This window comes from Takifugu flavidus, chromosome 3, assembly GCF_003711565.1.
Source record: "Takifugu flavidus isolate HTHZ2018 chromosome 3, ASM371156v2, whole genome shotgun sequence".
Classification (NCBI taxonomy): Eukaryota; Metazoa; Chordata; class Actinopteri; order Tetraodontiformes; family Tetraodontidae; genus Takifugu; species Takifugu flavidus.
Window position 1 is genome coordinate 14,091,787 of NC_079522.1, and position 11,717 is coordinate 14,103,503.

Genomic DNA, 11,717 nt, shown 5'->3' on the forward strand with positions numbered 1-11,717 from the left:
TGTAAAAAATAAATAAATCCTGATTATCCTAAATTGTTCAGTAGTGACCTGGATCATTTATCTTGTGGTAATATGCCAATAAAACAAATGTGTTTGGTGATTTTTGTCTTTGAGGTTTTTATATGGTAATGCAAACCTGCTGTTAAAGTAGAGTCACACAAAAAAAACGCCAAATAAAACAGCAGCTCCTGATTTATCAGTACATTCGTAATAAATCTAATATGTACGTGAGTAATTGAATCAATGACATGACTGCATTAGCATGATAATACCTCTTAATGGGTTCCCCAGTTTATGCAGGAACCAAAACCAGATCTCGGAACGGGTCCAGCTGCGGCTTCGCTGATTGGTAGTAGTGACGCTCAGTGACGCCGAGCCCCCTCCTACACCAGTTTCAGTGAACAGCGTATTTCAGTCCTATTTCTATCAAACCGAAAGACTTCTGCGGGCTGGTCAACAAAATAAAGCCGGTAAGTTGTATTTTTATGGAATATGCACACATACAATGTCGTGATTATTTGAAGTAATTGCGCAGTTTACGCACACGCGTAATTGAGCCGCTCCAGTGTCAGTTTAAGATGAATTGAAAAGATACATTTTATTATTGCCCTTTGTCAAGAACTGTGTAGCATGAATCAAATCTATTTTATTTTCTACATTTTCTTTTCCGTGGTTTTGTGTCGGAGGATGCGCTCTCACGCAGTTGCATGAACGGGGTTTTGAATTATAGATGCCGTTTTAATGAACGCACAGATTTGATTATATATATATCATAAATATTGTACGCAGCCTGTTTCTGCTGTAACTGTAGCCCATTTTGGTCTTTGCATCGCTTTACATTTAAACTAAGTGTTGATCACGAGTGTGACGTTTCACATTTAAGAGAAAACAATACAAACAATAGGAATTAAAATTGGAGTTTGGTTTAAAGTTACCAAAAAAATAAATCCGTACAGTGAAGATCAGAGCCACATGTCTCCTGTGACCATATAAAAACAGCATGTCAGGCATTTTTACTGCGAAGCCAAGCCACAAAGGACCTCATAAAGGAGGCATACTTCTGACATGTGCTGGTGTCCTGGATTCGGCACTTGTTAACACCTAAAGACATTTCATACTTAAGCTAGAGAACAGTGTAACATGGTGAATCAGTCACTACTGAGGTGTTAAACAGCTTCAGACTCAAGAATTCAGCCACACTCTCGCAGTAATGCCTCTGCTGCACTCATGCATCTCTGTAAGAAAAAAAAAACATTAGCAGGAGAATGACAGAATTTTAAGCTGTCCTATGTTAGATCCAAGTTTCTGATTGATGGCTGCTCTTCAAAGGCAAGCCCTATGACCTAAAGCTCGAGTTTTAAAATGTCCATGGCTGTTTTAATTGAAAATACAAATTCAGATTCTACACTTACACTTATAATCTTCAACATCTGACCTTGTCAGTGTAGCTATTGCTGACTCTGCAGATTGCAGCGTGTTTGTATGTGAAAGAATCGGTTTGAGGTTCATCAGCCTCAGGATGTTTGTCGTTTCTTTCTGTTTTCCAGCCCACCAGTGATCATGTCTCCATATACTGTGGTTTTTGTGGCCTACACTTTTGTGCATTGGATTGATCTTAATAAAGCTGTAGAAGCAGCGTGAGGCCAGATGCACAAATGAACTGAAACAAGTAAAAAACAGAAACTCTGGCTGTCGTTTTGGCTCAACGTGTCGACAAGATTGACGATGTTTTGGGTCATTCTTCAGCGCTTCATTCATGAACCTGTGATCTCTGACAGCACCTGAAGGCAGCCAGCACTGACTTCTGAGAAACTTGCTGACAACCTGAAACATGATTAGACTCCATATCAGCAATATAAATAAATGGCACTGGCAATCGTAAGAGGTCTAAAGGTGTGCAGAGACTGACATGTTGTGCATTTTGATGCTTGGGTCTGTAAAGAGCCTTCACACAACCCTGGCTGTCAGTGAAGGGGATCCATCATTGATCCTCTTCTGCTTAAGTCCTCATCAGATAACAGTTTTTCTTTACTTTCTTGGAAAGTACTCCTCTCAATGACTGGGATGGTGATACATTCACAGGGAGCAAAAGTTCTGAACTTTTGACTGATTCATAGAGTGAAATCTTGCAGATACCTGCATGTTAGATATCTCTGTATCTCATATCTGGGCCAAACGTCAAAGCTGCTTTATAGCTGTTTCCAGCGTTATGCTACAGCACCACCCACATATTCACAAACCTCAAGTAAATCACATTTTTACATCTGAAATGAGGATATATACAGTTACATGATACCGTGACTGTGAAACTGCCTAAACCATCAATGCTTGCCCTCTCAATCTGCATTCTTGATCCCCAGTCGTCAGGGGAGACAGAAAGATTTAAAACCTGCTCTCCTCCAGATTCTTTCAGCCCTGCGTGGCCTTTTAACTGGGACCCGAAGGAGCTGGTCGGTGCTGATTGAACTGAGAGTCATGTAAACCCTCTCCATCCCTCTCCTGTTGTAACAGGGAGCCTTTGTACCTAATCCCCACACTCCTGCTTCTCAGACTCAATGTACATTTTACTCCAGGCATCTACCGGACAGCTCAAAGTTGGAGAGCTAATCTCAAGTTTTCCTTTCAGGATGTGGAGCATCATTATAAGCTGACTGTAGTACTTTTCCCTTAATGAATAGACAACCATGGAATGGTAAATCCCAGTCTTATTAAATTTGCTTGCAAAGACTGAAATTTACGGTCTAGTTCTTCTGATCTGTTATCTGCATACCATAAACCTATTTACGTATTAAGACAACATTAAAAAAAACCTCCAAAAACCCCATGCTTCTTTAAATTACAGAAGTGGTCAAGTATTTATATTTATGAGGCTGGAATAAATGAAAATCTTGATAATTAATCTCATATTTTAACATCATGTTAATGTTGGTTTTATATTTATATTTGATATTTATCTGTCTAAAAAAAACCCTGTACATATTAGCTTGTATTTTCCACAGGGTTTGGTCATGCAGTCAGTTGAAATAATTATTTTTTTTTATTAATCCCAGAGTGCAGTACGCAGTTCTAGAAAGGACAGTGCAGTATGGGTATTTTCCCTGGAGCCATGGCATGGATCATTTTTACTGGGGCGTGTATAATGCAAAACAAACAAGCATTTACAACCACACCGCCAGCCCAGCGCCTGGGGATAACAGAGAAAATGGACTTGGAGACATCTGAAGGCTTTGCCGATGTGACATAAACCAACAGATCTTAGATCAGGGGCAAAAACCAGGTCACGCTACATGTAATGCTTTCAGTGACTCCTCAGTGAATCAGAGAAAACCCTCCCCGCACGAGGGAGATTTTTCTGCGCCATTGTTTGCAAGGAATTAAAGAATACGCTGATATGTAATTACTAGGTTTTAATCATGTGATTTAGCACATTAGCATTTCTTTTGTTTTATATGTAAAGCAAACACACTAAATGCTTCTGAATAGTCCAACTGTGATTGTGCACTGTTATTGTTTCTGTATGTTCTGTATGTTCATGACTGACTTAAAACCTCCTTTGGGTCTGGAATGAAAACACAGCGATGGCCATATTTGCACCTGACCTTGAGACATTTCAAAGGATTACCATGGCAGCTTAGGCTACAAAGTCTGCCTCATAAATGGAATGTGAAGGATATAAAGTCTAGAAACCTCAGACTGAACTTTTAAAGTTTTTTAACCCACATCCAGTGTGGCTCAGAATTCCCCGGCCAGCCTTTCTGTTTTGGAACAGTCAATCCTCTTTTTCCCCTTAACTCTGATTATGCTAGTAAATTTCAATTAAATACATTTCTAAAACTAAAATACATTTCCCCAAGTCAGTATTAATAATTTTTGCATCCCCAATAAGATCTTTTTATAAATAAGGTTACAAGCAAAGTCATTAATTTACCACGTCTGAGCCATGGGGCTCCACATGGACAAAATGCTTGATTCTGATTTTAATTTCCTCCCCTAAAGTGCCAACAATGGATAGTTTATTAATGCGGGGGTGGATCTATTTAGCTAAGGAAGTGATTTGGAAGTAAAGAGGGTCCAGAGGGGGGACACTTCCTCCTCTACCTGCTGTTGTAAAGCTCAATTTATGGGAGCCTGCAAAAAAGCAATGCACCTGCTGACTCGGCGTTCCCCAGGAAGTCACCATTGGGTGACAGAAAATAAAGCATTTGGCCTGCACAGCCTAATGGCTGTAAATTCCCAGAGGGCAAAATTGGCCTGTAAATGAAACATAACTCATCGTATTGTCTGAGGTGTCAAGTTTGGGACAGATGTGTTTATTCATATACTTGGATTAAGCATGGGATGGTGGGGGTTCCCCTGACTTTTAAATAATGGAGCAAGCTCCCAGCAGGAGCACACGCAGCTGATCACAGTGGGAGAACATTTTTTTGACATTTGTTATGCTCTCCATTCGCGACAACTATGAAATTATACTGCACACACACACACACACACACACACACACACACACACACACACACCCTTTTCATGCCATGATAAAGCTCTAGGTATTCGGCAATTATTCCACATTCAATTTCCCCTCTCTAAAGATTTATGGTCTGTTTTTTTCAATCTCTCCTACAGTGTTCTATATTATCTTCTCCAGCCCAACAAAAAAGTGCATGAAAATACTTTGGATCAGCGATGGAGGCCTGGCCAGTTGTGGCCTGGGTCCTGCTAATGACCAGCATAGCAGACGTGCTAAAATCCGTCCAATCACGGGACTTCACCATGATGGACATCATCAAGCTGCATCCCTCCAGTAGGAACATATTTCTTTTTTTTTCTTAATGTCATTGTAGTCTCTGATTGTGCAGTGTGTGCAGTGTGTGTGTGTGTGTGTGTGTGTGTGTGTGTGTCTGCTGACCCAGAGACCTTTAGCTGACTTCAGGTGATTCTGAACACAGATATGAACCTGTAGACGAGCAACTCCTTTGTCAAAGCAGTTCAGCAAAGATGCTCCGGAGGATTTAAAAATAAATAAATAAATAAATGTGAGCCCATCTGTTACAAGGCTGGTCAACGGGGTTCAGGCCCAGAGTGTGTCCTCTGCGGGCTCCAGACTTCCCCGGTGAAGCAGTAATCACATTAATAAGGAGCAGAGGAAACATTAGTGTGGCTGAGCAGTCACACTAATGAAACATGCCACAGTGCCAGGACACCAGCTGCCTCCCAGGCTTGTGCTACTATGCCTAGATTTTGCCCTGTGTGTCTGCAGTAGGCCCCTGGATCAGCAGGACCGGTCTAGATTTGCAGATCACGGGTATTATGAAAAGTATAGCATTCCACCTTAGTTTTAAGGAAGCTAGATCCCTGCATCCACAGGAAATGGAGGTGTTTTTGATCACATGGATGCTGGAAAAACCAGCAGCGCTGTCACGGAGCTTGATTTCGGCTGAGATAGAAACCCGAGACCACGTAAACAGAAGCACAAAGGTGGCTACAGTACTCCCCTATAAAACAGGAGGTGAGCTGGGGGTCTGTCTCACCTGAGATATCAGGGAAGACACTCGGGTCAGCAGCTGCTCTGGCAATCACATATGGGCAGAGGTATAAAAAAGCTCCTGAAACTGGAGATTTCCTGTGACACCGAGACAATTGGCACATCACCCTCTGGACGGCTGGGATTGCCTGCGTCTCCTCTTTGCCTGACATGTGATGTCTGGTGCGATTGTGCCAATGTCAGGAGGTTCTCCGGTGAACACCTGCCAACCTTATCGGCTCTGGCCTCCTTTAAAGGTGCTGCATTAATGTTCGGTAGAGAAGGACTCACCTGTACATCTGTGGTGTCAGCCTTCACTTCACTTCAGGCCAACAGAAGAATCTTATCAAGGCCTGAGACAGTTTCAGGTTTACAAGACCTGAAAGTGAACCAATTGCAATTGTTAATGATTAAAACAGCACAAAACCTCCGCAGCTGCGTCTGCTCAGATTTCTAAGGTTCAGCGGCCACATGTCAGGATGTCGTGGATGTAAAACTGTGTGTTCTTCGCAGCTACGCCTCATCCTGGTGGTTTCAAGTGCTTCACCTGTGAAGATGCTGCAGATAACTACGAGTGTAACCGCTGGGCCCCAGATGTTTACTGTCCAAAAGGTAGCTGAAATATTGGTAACCAGTCAGATGGCTTTGATTTGCACTGTTGTTATAGCGAATACCAGTCATTGAAACCGTTATTACCGGTCCATTTATTCTCCCTCTGCTAATGCGCTGGCAGTATCTGTCCATGTAAATGATACTCAGTCATTGCATACAATTAAGTACATGGAATGTGTCGCTCAGTTTTAGCATACTGATTTTCTGTGACCAACTTGGACCAGGATAGTAATGCCTGATCAATCTTTCTAGACCTGACACACGCCAGTAATAAACTGTCTTGGGCTGTTTTGCAGAAGCCAGATATTGTTACACAAGCCACACGATGGATAACTACGGAGAAAGCACGTCGGTAACCAAGCGCTGTGCAACCCTGCAGAACTGTCTCTCAACTGGTTGTGCTTCTGTCAGTGACAGTGGGCACCAGGTAGGCGGAACCCCTCCAATCAACATATTAGGTGGCATTTACAAAACAACACTAATGTAATATTTATTTACTAATGTAATTATCAGTAATTCAATGTGCCAATATACAGCTTCTATAAATATATATTTTTCATCTATATAGAATATGTCTGTCTGTCCGTCTGTACGTACACACACACACACACTAGTGTCATTTTGGGTAAAAGGTATCTTCGCTATGTTAAGGATGAAGCCAGGATTCTGTGCTCCTCAGGTGTGCTCATCCTGCTGTGAGGGGAACATCTGTAACATTTTGGTGCCGAAAAATGAGAGCAGCGCCGTTTTCTCCTCGACGTCTCCTCTGGTGAGCGGGGGCCGGAGGTCTCACCTCGCAGCACAGGGCTACGTCACTCTGAGCCTCCTCATCCTCCTCACAGCTTGAAGAGGTTAAGGGGCAACTAAAGCTTGATACTCATGACGCAATGGAAAAGATCCCGTCTTCCTTTTTTGGCAATATTTAGTTTTAGTAATTTATTTATACAGTCAGTATTAGCATGTTGTTGCTTCGCCATGCAGTGTAATATACTCAGTATATTTGCCTTTTTGTTGATATTAACTTACTTGTGAATTTTGTTATCATTTTTTATATAATAAATACAATGTCCACAGAGAATTGTGTTCAATCCTTATTTCATGGATATCAAAAGGTGAAAATAAGATTTTTTAAAATAATTTTTAAAACATTTATTTTCTTGATTAATCATCCTTGTCACAACCAAAGTTATACATACTCTCTTTTTTTCATGATTATTTTCACTGTGCATCTCTTGAATTTTATCTTAAAAGAAAAGTGCTTCATGGTGATGGATGTGAAAGGGAGGACAAACTGCTTGCATTCTCCAGTTTGTCCACAAAACCCCCCCAAAACAATTCTTATTAATTTTGATAAAACTAGATATAATAATAACAACAGAATTTCGGTTGGTAATAATTCCAATCCAGATTATTACTATTCAAAACAATATCAAACAGTTTCCACAGTTACATCATTGCCACTGAGCTCATTGAAGTAACATTTTAAAATGTGACATTTTTCAGGGATTTCCAGCGAAACACGCAGCTTTAGAAAAAAAACAAAAACCGATGCGTGTACAACAAAGAACAAAACCCCGAACTTCCCCTTGTGGTCTTTAAGTGCATCTTCTCCACACATGAATCTACAGTACCGCCATTGAACACTAGGTGGCGATATTTGATTGTCAACAGTCATGTGACTTCCTGCCTACGGGGTTTGAGGGGTTATTTATTTTGGTAAAACTTGTTAAAATAATACTAGTATGTCACAGACATTTAGAAACTATTTTTGTTCTTGCGAAATGCAGATTCTGCAGCCAATTAAAGTGCTACAAAGTATGTGGAAATTAAATAAACAGGATTGGTTTTGATGTGAATAATGACACATCCCTGTGGTGTTTTATTCAAACGAATATTTGAGAAACATTTGGCTCAGCAGCATCTAAACTTGCAGTGTCTGCAGCCATGTATCAGATCCAGGACAAATTAAACAATACTACATGTGTTTGTTCCTGAAAAGTTATCGGTCTGACACTTTCAAGTCAAGTTCAATCTGAACATATTAGTATCCGGATATAATTTCACAAGAAAAACAGGATCTACACAACTATCTCTTCATCCCTGGATGTAGTTTAGGATAAAACAAGCTGTCCTGACAGTGGACCAACTCCACAAACCAGTAACAACCATACGTTGTATTCTAGCTTCCTTAAATCATAAATAGAGGCCAGTGTTTATAGTCAACAATGTAGAATATAAAAATAAAAGCCTATTCTTCATCATCAAGTCCATTTGAAACTCCTTGTAGTCTTGCAATGGTAGCACTGTGAGTAGGTGCGTTGGTGAAAACTGTCCCCACAAACAAGGGTGCTCCTCTAAGGATATGTCGAATAACAGTGCAGGACCCAGACGCTTCAATGTGGAAGCCCAAATGTCGCAATCCCTCTTCGGTTTGTAGTGTTGTTTGACTTGAGATGGATGCAAAAAACTGTTGGAGGATTTAAAGCAAATGTGAAAGAAATGTTCCTTACAGGTTATAAAGGCTCTGTGGTGTCATTGCTAGAAAACTCACAGCTGCTCCTGTTGTCGGGTCGATGAAATCCGCCCAATAACCTGCTGTCCACAGGGAGAAGCACATTTCCTTTGCACCATTTACAAACTGAAACAGGAGAACACGCACAACATGAGCACGTTTTACGGCACATAGTCAAAGATGTATTAATGACAACAAGTGAGACACGCAGGGCTGACCCTCTGGAGCAGCTGGTCTCTGTCGTGTTCTGCTGCTTCGCCACACTGGCTGCTCCTCTGTGTGACTGTTACTACTGTGATGGGATTGGTGGGAGCTGAGGGGAATAGCAGCTCCATATCTGACCCACGAAAAACACACAACATTGGAACATTAGAAAACTATAGCAGATGATTTTGTTTAAAAAAAAAAATAACGCAAAGGAACTGCTCTAACCTCTTCGTAGCAGCTCAGGGCAGGAATTTATGGAACAGTTAGCACCTGCTTGGTTAAAATACTGCTCAGCTTTGTGGACCCTTGTAGACATTGGATCAAGATTTCCCTATTAAACACATTCAATCACAATGTGGTTGTAATTCTGGCAGGACACTGGCCGGTCTGGTAAAATGCCAAATCTAATTCTGCTCAGACACATACTTACATGGAACTCATTAACAAACTGGGCCAATATGAACTGATGTCTGTCTGTGCTACTTGGAGCAGTAAGTACATCTGGAACTGTTCTGTGGACCTGGGACTTCCTCTGGCCTGCTGTGCCATCTAAGTGGCAGTCAAAACCAACATTTCCTGGCAACTGGAAACGCTGATCCTGAGGTCCGAATGGGCCCATGCTTTCATCTGGCCACACAGTCCTGGGGCCTACAAGTAACAAAAATATGCATATGTTATTGACATCTTTGCCCTTTTTCCAACTTGATTTCACTGTCACTACTTATTTTAAAATCAAACAATTTGATCTAAATCCCAATACCTGACTCTGTATGAGATACATGGGTATAAGGTTCATCAGAACTAGCAGCAGAAAAGGTTCTAGTTCTACCAACACGGAGAGCAGCTAATGATGGATAACAAGCTGCCTGTGAGAGGATCAACCTGCCACGACCACTCAACACCTGTAAATAAAAGAAAACACCCGTTACCGTGACACAAATATTGATTCAGTCTCCCCAATGGTTGAGTCTAAGTTAACCCGTAATATTCGACTGCGAGATCTACACGAATCCACACAAGCAAGAGGAATGTTACCTTGTGTATCGTTAACAGAATTTAATAGGAATAAACCTAGAAACAGTAAAGTCTGCGCAGATCTAATATCACTTACGCTATTTGACATTGTGTTCCGTCACCCTCCTTTTTAACCTGTTGGATTAAAACAACATTGTGTCAGATAGGCTACCCCACATAGATACATGATACCCCACACTCTGGTTTATATAGGAACGGCTTAAAGTTTTTAGCTGTGGTGATGCGTTTACGGACATGATGCAATAATTTAACGCGTCGCAACCAACAAAGTCAGATATGTCAGTTTTATTTTGATGTCAAAACAGAACTAACTTGACAACCACAGCTGTCCTGCAAGAGATACAACCCGTGACAAAAACTGAACACCAAGATCAAAATAACAAACAGGACTGTTGCTTTCGTCAGCGTAAGCTAACGCTAGTGCACTTATCTCAAGTCTTGGGTTTTACATTTTCCCTTTTTCTAGGACAGGAAACGTACCAAATTCTTTGTGGTCACCAAACCCAAAATACGCATTAACTTGGATCACTTTGACTTAAAGATGGTCTATAAATATGTGAGGCAGGGAGTCTGCCAATCTTTTAACATCGAGGAAGAGGACATGTTGTTTTTCTTACCTCGAAACGCTCACGTCCGCAAAGGTGCCGGAAATGACGAAAAGGAAGCTGCTCGTGCGACTTTTGCGTAACCAAAATTATATAATAATTGAAAGATATCAGACTTTTCAAATTATTTTAGATTGTTGTTATATATACATATATTGACAAAAAAACTAACTGTTATAGCGTTATTAAATACCCAATGATGCTGCTGCACTACTAACATTATACCACAAGATGGCAGCAATAACACAGTAGTAGCGCCGCTGAATCTGGTTTCAGGTCTTTTCATCAACATCTTCTACATGCTTTAAAACACAACGCATACGACAGACAGCTTTTTAATCCAGTTGCTCAATGTATATCTATCTCAAAATAAATCATGGGGTCTCATCTCATTCGGTATCTTGGGTTCGGTGCCTTGCTCATCGGTACCTCAGCAGTGCTCTGAAGTTGTTTTAGCATCGTTCCCTACTACCAGAGCACTTTCCATGTTTTGTCTGTACTGGGGCTTGAACCGAGAATGATTTTTTTGTGGAAGGAAAAAGAACAAGCGCATTTAACAAAGTATATTTGTTAAAATATACTCTTTTTTTATCACCCTGTGTTAAACAACAGGCAACCAACGGTCCATTATTATTTTTGACATTTTTTTTTCTTTGTGAACAACCTTGAGAGAGGAGCCATGGGTCAGATGAGATTTATTTTTATAGGTGTTGGCAGGCTACATGAGATGTCCTGAATCAGCACATTTCTCAAACCTTCCCCATTCACTGTTAAAATACTACCTCACACATTTAGAGCAGCGTACCTGCATCAGCAGCAGAACTAATGATCTGTGCATCGTCTAGAGTCTCCTAGTACGTGTGACTAATGCCATATTAGTCACTGACTAAAAAAAACTGGTGCAGTCTTTACATGAGTTTATTTCTTGACTGAGAAAGTGACTTTCTGGTGTCCTCACTGGTTCCCATACAGAAATGTGTCACCTGTGCCTTTTAGTTTTTATAAGAGATGCTAGAGTGAATGCTTACAATGTATCAAATATGCACAAATATTTAGTATAACTATTAAACATTACACATTACTATTTTTTTTTTTTTTTACGAGTGCCTAATTTCTTAATGCAGAATTTCATCAGTCAAAGTCAAATAAACTTTTCAGGATTTCACTTTAAGTTTAGGATGGAAATGATATCACCTGCATTCCCTGGATGACCTTCCTTAAATTTGTG

The 11,717-nt window shown here is 40.7% G+C and overlaps 2 protein-coding genes across 4 annotated transcripts; one reads left to right on the plus strand and one right to left on the minus strand.

Annotated features, from left to right (window-relative positions):
• Positions 1 to 325: 325 nt before the first annotated feature.
• Positions 326 to 7,208, plus strand: lypd6 (LY6/PLAUR domain containing 6). The gene is made up of 5 exons (XM_057027236.1): positions 326 to 470; positions 4,621 to 4,798; positions 6,032 to 6,130; positions 6,427 to 6,557; positions 6,810 to 7,208. Exons 2-5 carry the CDS (start codon positions 4,681 to 4,683, stop codon positions 6,975 to 6,977), a joined length of 516 nt encoding a protein of 171 aa, XP_056883216.1. The 5' UTR covers positions 326 to 470; positions 4,621 to 4,680; the 3' UTR covers positions 6,978 to 7,208.
• Positions 7,209 to 7,970: 762 nt separating this feature from the next.
• Positions 7,971 to 10,566, minus strand: mmadhca (metabolism of cobalamin associated Da). 3 transcript variants are annotated; one of them, XM_057027233.1, is made up of 8 exons: positions 10,502 to 10,566; positions 9,961 to 9,998; positions 9,610 to 9,751; positions 9,280 to 9,497; positions 9,075 to 9,180; positions 8,861 to 8,979; positions 8,682 to 8,768; positions 7,971 to 8,597 (listed from the first exon to the last, which is right to left on the minus strand). In XM_057027233.1, exons 2-8 carry the CDS (start codon positions 9,970 to 9,972, stop codon positions 8,379 to 8,381), a joined length of 903 nt encoding a protein of 300 aa, XP_056883213.1. In that variant the 5' UTR covers positions 9,973 to 9,998; positions 10,502 to 10,566; the 3' UTR covers positions 7,971 to 8,378. The 3 variants fall into 3 exon arrangements, with proteins under 3 accessions (XP_056883213.1, XP_056883214.1, XP_056883215.1); XM_057027234.1 differs by lacking the exon at positions 10,502 to 10,566 and adding an exon at positions 10,365 to 10,493; XM_057027235.1 differs by lacking the exon at positions 10,502 to 10,566 and adding an exon at positions 10,197 to 10,334.
• Positions 10,567 to 11,717: the final 1,151 nt, after the last annotated feature.

Coding starts and splice junctions, on each gene's coding strand:
- lypd6 (XM_057027236.1), top strand. CDS start 4,681: ATGGAGGCCTGGCCAGTTGTGGCCTGGGTCCTGCTAATGACCAGCATA. Junction 4,799..6,031: donor CATCAAGCTGCATCCCTCCA/GTAGGAACATAT, acceptor TGTTCTTCGCAG/CTACGCCTCATCCTGGTGGT. Junction 6,558..6,809: donor TCAGTGACAGTGGGCACCAG/GTAGGCGGAACC, acceptor TGTGCTCCTCAG/GTGTGCTCATCCTGCTGTGA.
- mmadhca (XM_057027233.1), bottom strand. Junction 8,769..8,860: donor GAGACCAGCTGCTCCAGAGG/GTCAGCCCTGCG, acceptor CTCCTGTTTCAG/TTTGTAAATGGTGCAAAGGA. Junction 8,598..8,681: donor ACCCGACAACAGGAGCAGCT/GTGAGTTTTCTA, acceptor ATCCTCCAACAG/TTTTTTGCATCCATCTCAAG.